This window comes from Doryrhamphus excisus, linkage group LG11 (assembly GCF_037039965.1).
Source record: "Doryrhamphus excisus strain RoL-2023G ecotype Guam linkage group LG11, RoL_Dexc_Guam_v1.1, whole genome shotgun sequence".
In the NCBI taxonomy this organism is placed as follows: Eukaryota; Metazoa; Chordata; class Actinopteri; order Syngnathiformes; family Syngnathidae; genus Doryrhamphus; species Doryrhamphus excisus.
The window spans coordinates 21,139,743-21,149,327 of record NC_136367.1 but is presented as its reverse complement, the minus strand read 5'-3'; the positions used below and the strand labels follow the sequence as shown (position 1 = coordinate 21,149,327).

At 47.5% G+C, this 9,585-nt stretch overlaps 1 protein-coding gene across 1 annotated transcript; it reads left to right on the top strand.

Moving 5' to 3' along the window:
• Positions 1 to 3,500: 3,500 nt before the first annotated feature.
• Positions 3,501 to 9,585, top strand: fam83d (family with sequence similarity 83 member D). Its single transcript, XM_058065134.2, has 4 exons — positions 3,501 to 4,142; positions 5,210 to 5,377; positions 5,515 to 5,639; positions 7,732 to 9,585. The coding sequence occupies exons 1-4, from the start codon at positions 3,663 to 3,665 to the stop codon at positions 8,555 to 8,557; spliced, it is 1,599 nt and encodes a 532-aa protein (XP_057921117.2). The 5' UTR covers positions 3,501 to 3,662; the 3' UTR covers positions 8,558 to 9,585.

Genomic DNA, 9,585 nt, shown 5'->3' with positions numbered 1-9,585 from the left:
TTTTGGAGAGGGGCGGGGATGCGTGTGTGTGTGTGTGTGTGTGTGTGTGTGTGTGTGGGGGGAATAAAAAGGAGGGGGGGACGTATAGACTGGAGGTGGGCTGGTCGATCCGCATATCGATATTACTGCTGCCATGGCAGTACAGTATATCGATATTAGCATAATTATACTTTCAGCTGGCTTCTATTCTCACAAATATCAGTTTTTTTGTTGTCTTGTCAAATATGTGGAGATATTGTTATATTGTTTACAAGTTATGGGGGCCAAAAAGTCAAGCCAATCATGGTTTTAGCTTTTTAGCTGTAGTGTTTTTGTTGTTGTTGTTGCATGATTGACCTGATTTTTGCTGAATTGCGTGTAATAAAAATGAATAAGGGATTCGTTTTATGACGTTGCTGACATTGTTACAGCTACAGGGGGACCGCACTCCAGGTTTATTGGAGTGCTGGAGAAAGAAGCGCCGCCGCTAGCAACGGGAGGGGCAATGTGGTTTTCGCCCTGGTCTTGATATGGCACTGGAGTTTGCACAACCGGTCTACGTGTGCATTGTGAATTTGGAAAAGGCATTTCACCCATCTGGTACAACCGGAGCAGGCGCATGTTCACTGTGAATGTTGGCCTCCGCCAAGGCTGCCTGGCTTTGTCATTGCTTCACTTCATTATTTTTATGAAGGTATAATATCTTGTATAGCAGCCACGGCGCAGCCACGGCGCAGCCACGGCGCAGCCACGGCGCAGCCACGGCGCAGCCACGGCGCAGCCACGGCGCAGCCACGGCGCAGCCACGGCGCAGCCACGGCGCAGCCACGGCGCAGCCACGGCGCAGCCACGGCGCAGCCACGGCGCAGCCACGGCGCAGCCACGGCGCAGCCACGGCGCAGCCACGGCGCAGCCACGGCGCAGCCACGGCGCAGCCACGGCGCAGCCAAGGCGCTTCGGGTGTCCACTTCAGGAGCCTTAACATCTCATCTTTTCTATTTATGGATGATGTGGTCCTGATGGTCTCATCAAGCCTTTACTGGTTCATTGGGGAGCTTCTGGGATGGGATGAGACTCAGCACCTCCAAATCTGAGGCCATGGTTCTCGGGTCCTGCGCCGGGTGGATGGGTTCAAGTGTCTCAGGACCGGCGCCTCGGCGCAGCATCTGCAGTTATGATCTACGGCCATGTAGCTTTGGGTACACAGGACCAGTGTAGTGACCAAGCAGGTTTAAGTCGCTAATAATTGATATGGCAATAAAACATGTCCAGCATAACAATGCAACATACAAGTGCGTAACATCGTGATGCAGGCGTTGCGGCGGCAGACTCGCCAGACTCCAAACGTGCAGCCAGGTGAACGCCAGTTACTGTCCGATCGCAGGTCCTTTCTGGAATGACAACAGGAAGCAGTGTGGATTATGTAAATGAGGCATTGGAGGAACGCCTGCATCGTGTCAGGACCCAGCGGCTTGCGTAGCAGCGGAGTCGTGTACCACCACTTTGGACCACTTTAGAGTTGCACCCCAAAGTGGCAGCATGACAACCAGGTCAAAGGTTAGACCGGGGCTATGATGCCATCTCTTTTCCTGTCAGCTTACATTAGCATTCATTAGTGGCGACTAGCTAAACATTTTACCATTGAACAAGTATGTGAGTGAAATTATAGGGTCAAATTATAGCATCAAAAATCGGCATTTTGGGCTTTTTGGCCGTATTTCCAGAGGCTCTCTAATCGTTATGAATAGCGGGGATCTACTGTACTGCATTTGTGAGAAATGGATGCTACCACATAGAAAAACACGTGATGGCATGTGACAGCGTTGCTGTTTCTCAACTTAATAAAGTGCAGGCTTTGTGTGGGGTGAGCCAGTTATTACTTTTGTCAGTCCGACCACTTATTGGTTATGAAATATCGGCCTTTCCTGCAAGAAAGACAAAAGAAAACGATGAGGTGATGATAGATGTCTTGGATTCACAGCAAGATTGTATCACTAACTTGTTAAGATGACTCGAGCACAGATGCACGCTTTATTGGCATTACCGTGACGTATTAACCCGCATTATGGCCCCCAATTTGGCATTTGACTTCAACATTCTGAGGGAATATCAACTAGTAATAACAGCCAATGCAATAAATAGCAATTACTAAATTCACAAACGGCGGGGAGAGTCATCAGTTACGGTGATGCAGATGAAAACAAGCTAGGAATGTTATTTATAACAAACAGTAGACGCATACGGAACCACTGCAGTGGTGCGTTTGTGGGGCGATGCGTGTTTTATACGTATCTGACCTTTTGTTTTTTAGAAATACACTCTATGTCCTTTTCCCTGCCTTTCCAGTTAGCCCAGACATTGCGTGTATGTAGCACTCAGGAACAACAAGATAATGAATCATTAAATCCTAACTGAAAAACAAAAATGTGGGTGTGGCGGCGAGCTGTTATGTTCTCTATTGCAGGTACTCTTTAGTGTCGGGATTGTATACAATCCCTGTCATTAAGTTAAGGAATCTAGCAATTAAATAACTCAGGTCCACGGGTACATACTGTATGTTGGGACTTGTTGAATAAGTACTACCATCCATATTTCAACAAGTTGTATAATGTAATGTAATGTATGATGGATGGTTCGATTCCCCTATTTTAATAATTCCTACATTTGATTCCACTTTCAATACCTACAACATACAATATTGCCTTTTGTACCTTGATTAGATTAGGGTTTGACGATACAGCAAATTTGGTATCAATTTGATAGCAAGTAGTGCCAGAATTGCTGATATGAATACTTGAGAATTTCCAAGCTGATTAAATGATTTTGGATTTAATTTATTAACACAAAATAACAATTATTCCCTGATTTCTTTTTATTGCATCAAATTGTTAGAGAAAAATAATGCTAAATAATTAAATAGCAGCAAAAACTGATGGCTCTCATTAAAATCTTTGACTTTTTGCCACCAAAGCCGTCCTTTCTCCGCCGTATTCCCTGAGTTTGAAAACAATATAGTGTGTAAAAGTAAGGATATCAACAATGTTACATAAAAGAGAACTGTAAATCATCAATCTTATCACGCAGCTATCGACCATCGGTATCGATGTGATCGATATTCGGATCGAGTCGCCCTCCCCGAGGTGAGATAGCAGGACACGATCATCGGACAGTAAAACTAGTTCAATGTTGGCCAACCGTACCAAAGCTATTCTTACACACAGGAGCTAAATGTCTCAACAGGAAGTAGAAGTCGTAGAAACCCCGTAGATCCAATTCATCTTTCACATGTATCGGCGATATTGTTAACATTTATACCAACCAATAAAGTTAAAGTTCACCTCGTGATCTTTTTAGAACAACACGTTTAAGGGCCGAGAAAACACTACAGAGTGAAACCTCTTGCTGTTGCCGAAGGAGGGCAGAGCGAAGGGACGTCCACGAGCCATGTTTGCATCCAAACCAGCCAATCAAATAGTGTTTACATTAAAATGACAGTCCCACTTGGCCAATCGAGAGCCAGAATTCAAGTACGAGGGTTCCTAGACAGCCAATCGCGACACAGGACGAGGAGGAAGAGAGTTAAACCACAAAATACGAACCTGCGTACCTGCAGGTGAAAAAGCCTCCACCCGCGGGACGGTTAGACGCTTTTGGGGTTTGAAGCTCTCAAGAGGGCAGAAGCAATGGCGCTGTCTCAGTGCTTGGAAGACTCGCCGCTCGGGGCGAGCTCAACACACAGAGGACGGTGTAACATCCAAGAGGTGTACAATGAGAGACACCGGCTGGCGTTGGAGGAGCTGCTGTCCGGCGGGGTCGACAACTTCCTGGACTTCCTCAGGAAAGAGGACATTGCCAACTTCCTGTCGGACGAGGAGATCCAGCGGATCCTCGGCGACGCCACGGCCCCGCGGTGCGTGTCGTTCCTCGGCGAGGACCCGGCGCTGGAGCAGTCTCTCGGCAGCTCCATGGACTGCTCGTCCGTTACGTATTTCCCCGAGGTGTCGGACGTGGAGCCGCCGCCTCTGGAGATCGGCTGGCCCGCCTTCACCGCGGGGTCTTACCGGGGAGTCACCAGGGCTGTGGCGCACTTCCAGCCCAGCTATGGGGAGAGTATTTACGCCTGCAAGGAGGCTGTCAGGAAAATGATCAACAGTGCCAGAGAGGTATGTTTTATTGGAATATTTTCTTTTCGTGTGTGTGTGTGTGTCTGTGTGTATATTAATAACAGGATCAATTATTTCCATGCAAATGCAGTCAATGAATTGGAATATAATGCATTTATTTAAAAACTAAAAGCATGGTCACCATGGTATATTGTTTGATCAGCTAATTTCCTTTCCTGCAGATTTTAATGACAGCAGAATGACCAAAGGGAGGTGCAATAAAAAGCAGGATGAATATTCAATATTCATTGAGGTGTCATAACGCCTTATTTGAGCTGACAAGCCGGTCTAGTCTTCCAAGAAGAAGAAACCATCCGAGCGTCAGGAGCTCCTCAGGCCTTTGCACACACTTGCAGCAGATGCGCCTCAACTTGCTTTGCTGCTGTCGTTTTGAAGTTGCTCTTTTATTCGAGAGCGTTACAAATTCTGCCTTTTGTCAGTTTTGTGGAAAAGGAGTCGACGCAACCTGTTAAATCTGGAAATTTTGTATTAGCTAAGACGGCAGATAATAGCCTTTTGTGATGGTAAGGAACTTCTGGCACAAAAGACTGGAACTGTGCATAATTATCAGCGGGAAGACATTTCTCTGTTTTGGCACATCCTCCTTAAAATAATCCATGCATTTTCATTCAAATAAGGCAGATGAGATTGTACGCGTCCACGGCCAGACTGAAGTCTTAAATCTGAGATTAATGTTAACATCCATGTCTAATCCTGCGTACACAACAGCATGTGAAATTCCACCCCATGTGGAAAATCTCACTGCAAAACAAATCCCTTATAAAAGGTTCTTGTCTCTTTTTTTTGGGAGGGGGGGGGTCATTTGTTTGCTGACCAAGTGTTACTGCAGATCGCCATAGTAACAGGCGACTGTTGGAAGCGGGCGCCTCAGCACACTTATTAAAGGGGAGCGTGTCTGACTGAGATTCCCGGTTATTCCCAGTTTTATTTGAGCGAGGCCTTGCATTTGATGATCAGGACGACGCGGTCCTGTCGAACATCTCGACGAGCACCGCCGCTACCACACCGCAGCAGCCCGAAAGTCATTGTGTAATTTTCCACTGCAGGTGATTGCCATAGTTACAGACTCCCTGACAGACCTGGATATCTTTAAGGATCTTCAAGAGGCATGCTCGGTCCGCAAGGTCCCCGTTTACGTTCTGCTGGACCAGTCCAGCTGCCCCGCTTTCCTCAAGATGTGCAGAAACGTTGGCGTGCGCCTGGATGACCTTCAGGTATGCTTCCGGTTCCTTAAGTGAACATCTGCTGGTGTTAAGTCCAAATATTTCCTTTGAGAGTTGGTATAACCGGGCAAGTCTGATCACTGCTCTTTTGTCTCGTTCTTTAAAAAAAACAAAAAAAACCCTTAAAGCAAATGAGAGTGCGAACCATAACTGGGACGACTTATTACACAAGATCGGGAGCAAGGATCACCGGGAGAGTTCACGAGCGCTTCATGCTTATCGATGGCATCCGAGCGGCTACCGGCTCATACAGGTGACTATTTATTCCAGGTAGAGTCTTAATGTATCCTCCAGGATCTCCTATGAGGAGCCGATATTCCTCCAAAGTCCAGGGTTGTTCAGGAAGAATGAGCGGATTTCATGGCGCATTCGGTTCTCAAGCATCGTCCTTGAACGAGTCAGTGACCGTTTGAAAGGCGAGTTTTGTAAGATCTGAATGGGTGCCACAGGGGGGCACATGGTTCCTCCGGAAATGTTGGTCGGAAGGGGGCCCCAACCGAGATCATGCCAGATCCTCAGACCTCGCCGTTGGGGATATGGAAAGGATCTCGTTTATGCTCCACCGCTAACATCGTTGACCTTAAACATTAGAATAAAGCAACCAACTGAGTGGATCGGGATGTGCTGATTCCCGTCAGAGAGGAATATCGCCCTTTGAAATCCGTTCATTCTTTTTGAACAGCCCATAATATCATATTTGGCTTTTGGTTCATGTCTTGTTTTATTTAATTCACATTTAAAGGAAAACTGCACTTTTGGGGGGAATCTTCTTCTTTCTCTTTCGGCTTTCCCCTTCAGCACAATAGAGCAGCTACACACAATAACCCGCACATAAGACGTTTTCCATTTGGGAGAATCTGCAACCATTCCAGCTGTATTTCCTGGGATTTGGGCTTCCTGCAAAAACGCTCTGTTTTAATTTATTCCAACCACGGAATAACACCCTGCTGCGATAGAAAGCACGTTAGGCGTGTGACCAAACCATATAAGGAAGCCCGCTCCTCTGTGACATCACAAAGGAGCAGTTTTACCACGCCTTCTGAAACCGAGCGTTTTGAGCCTTCCCAAACTTCCTTCAGGGCAGATCTCCAAATGTTACCTGGAACTTTGGCATGGTTCCACACGAGAATACAACATTGTAACTACATTTATAGGTCAGAAAAGTGGAAAAGCACAGTAGGTCCGCTTTAAGTGGCTTCTGTATTTATTTAATTTTCACACAAAGCCTCCATACCAAGGATGCTTCCGTTCAATTCCTCTGAGAATCCTTACAGACGTCAATGGGCGGATGTCAGCAATACGGACCTGATGAAAGTCTGAAGACCAGACTAGCTAGAATTGACCTGTTCCACATTTGGATCTTAATGAGGTTTCAAGTAGAGCTCCGACATGCAAAACCCAGAAGGGGAGTGTGACAAAAAGCACTCAGAAAAAGTCATTTATTGAAAAGGATAATTCAACTGGAGGAGGCTGTTTATCAGCCGATCAAAAGTTTAAGACCATCACTCCAAAAATGACAAAAAACTCTCCAAACAAGGACAAAACATGCCTGAGTAGGACTCGGTAATGAGTAGCGCCACCGTTCTTGTTCATTACTTCAAAAATGGGTTCGGGCACGCTTGACGCGAGTTGACTGTTTCCAGCAGGCTACTGGGAACGTTGGTCCAAGGGGTGAAGATGGCTTCACCAACTGGTAGGAGCTGATGGCCATTTTTATAAACATCCTTGACATTCGTCCCCAAATGTTCTCCGTGGGGTTTCAATCAGGGGGACATGCGGGATGGTCCAAAAGACTGATGTTCTTGCTGAAGAAGTCCTTGGTTTTAAGATTTTCATCAGGTCTGTAAATCAGTCGTTATCGAGTTAACAAAACTGTAAGCAAACATAAATAAAAGAGTGAAATATATATAAAAAAAGAGAATCGTCCGTGCATAATAGCTTCTCTTTTGGGGAAAAAATGTGCACAGAGGATCCGTCAAAAGTTTCATCTGGTTCTAATCTGGACCGCACATGTGGTAGCAATTGGAATTTAACATGGACATTCCCGTTTCACGTGTCCGATGCACCACGGATCCGACAACACGCATGCACGCTGAAGACAAATCAAACGGTGGAACTACACCGATTTGCTATTTATTTGGTTGTTGACCAACACACGGCAAGCGGGCCACACAGATGGCGCCAGGAAGCACGATGGTGGGTCTCCATCAGTTGCTTGGTTTATGTATATCGTCTCCACAGCGGGACTTGAACCATTTTCACATGAGCCACGCTCACCGTTTTGGTCTTAAAAGACGGAGCTTCTGATGGTCCTTCATGTTGGTTCCTGTCCATCTTGCACGCAGGTTTAACTGGACCGACGGGAAATTGAACACCAGCAACCTGATTGAGCTTTCTGGGCAGATAACGGAGAAATTTGACGAAGAGTTCCGCATCCTTTACGCGCAGTCTCTACCCATAAACGGCCGAGGACCTCCGAGCGTCCGAAACAGCGGGATCTTTGAGCACATTCCCGCCAAACATCTGCTCACTTCCTCGCCATACCCGAGGAGGGAGAGGCCTGCGGAGTCGGTGCGCGGGACCAGCACGCCGGGCCGTCGGCTCCCGCCGCTAACACTGCATCCGCAGCGGGAGGCTTCCTCTCCACAAGCGGGTGAAAGCGGCGGCGCCGCCTCAGACGAGTCCACCGCGGGTGATGACGTCCAAGAAGACGTCCTCGCTAGCGCTTTAGCTTCCCCAGCAGAGCAGCCTGCAGAAACCAAACTAGCGCCCGTCGGCGTAGCGTTCTGCCATGCGGCCACTCAGACTACCTCGTCGGCGGCGGATGGCGACACGCAAACCGACCTCCAGTTTGCGCAGGACCCCGACCTCACCCCGTATATCGGCACCCGGAGCCCGAAGCGGGTGACCTCTCCCGGCCAAGCGGCCCCGGCCGGCACCTTGAAGGACTGCCTTCATAATCTGACCAAAGAGCGCCAGCACCACTACTCGGCCATCCGCTCCAAGCTGGAGCACCTCATGGCCGCTCTGTCCCAACGGCGAGAGCTAGCAGACATCGCCGCCATAACTCACGGGGTGCACGGCGTACCGAAAGACGTCCCGTGGACAGACCCTGGACTGGTTCCCGATAAAGCCATGGTCACATGGCCAAGCGCTAGATGCGTTCACTAGTTGGACTTTAGGGTTTTTTCTCCCTGAGCCGCTGCATTTCTTTGAGTCCTTTCTACGCAATTCTTACGAAATACTACTTAATACTGCAGAAATTGTGCAATACTACTGTCACTGTAATTACTGACCTTCCCAGAAATGTAAAAGTGCCTTTGTGCTGATGGAATCAAACACGGCTGTGCTAAACGCATCTAAATATACTCGTCGTTGTGCCTCGCTAATAATAAAGTGGCCTTTTTGCTCTTTAGTGGCGTGCTGTGTTCACTTTAAGCCCGATTACACTTTTTAAAAACTGCAAACAAGTTGTCATCAAGTGACGGGATCAGAAGCTTCAGAGCACACGAGGAAGCAAACCCTGCCAACGTGGCGCGACAAAGACAATAAGCACGGCCGTCTTCTGCACTAAATGAGCGGAGACAACATCTGGGCCGGCGGCGCCTCTTTGGAGAAGCTCCGTCATTGATGCTGATTATTTACACGCGCTTATTAAACGCCGTCTCATAGACTCTTACGAAGCAGTCAGAAGATATATTTGCAGACAGGAGAAGAAGCAGGAGGTAGGAATGTGTGCATAACTCCATATTAGCAATGCTCTACTGAGCGTCCTCCTGAATCTCCACATAATAGCGGCTTTGCACGGGCGCTAACGCCGCTGAGCCTGGCATGAGGAGTGTTTTCAACTTCCTGTCGTGCACCAAAGGTCCTGCTGTGAATGATCAAAACACATCAGAGTCTTGGCTGGAGTAGTGAGAAGTGTGTTCAGTTTTAGTCCCGCTGAGCTGGATGTGTCGAATGTTTCGCCGCCCGAGGTGCGAGTGTTCCACATCAATGTATACAGATTTAGGAACCCACGGAGGACAAAGCCTACTTTGCACGGCAACATCTAATGCTTGCGGATCCGGAGCAACGTGTTAATTAGTAGGAAAACATTCCCGTTATTTGCACTCGTTTTGTTCATTTCCCATAAGGAATTTTTCCAGTTTATGAAACACTAAACCGTTATTGTAAGATCTTGCATGAAAAATCAATAT

Coding starts and splice junctions, on each gene's coding strand:
- fam83d (XM_058065134.2), top strand. CDS start 3,663: ATGGCGCTGTCTCAGTGCTTGGAAGACTCGCCGCTCGGGGCGAGCTCA. Junction 4,143..5,209: donor TGATCAACAGTGCCAGAGAG/GTATGTTTTATT, acceptor TTTCCACTGCAG/GTGATTGCCATAGTTACAGA. Junction 5,378..5,514: donor TGCGCCTGGATGACCTTCAG/GTATGCTTCCGG, acceptor AAACCCTTAAAG/CAAATGAGAGTGCGAACCAT.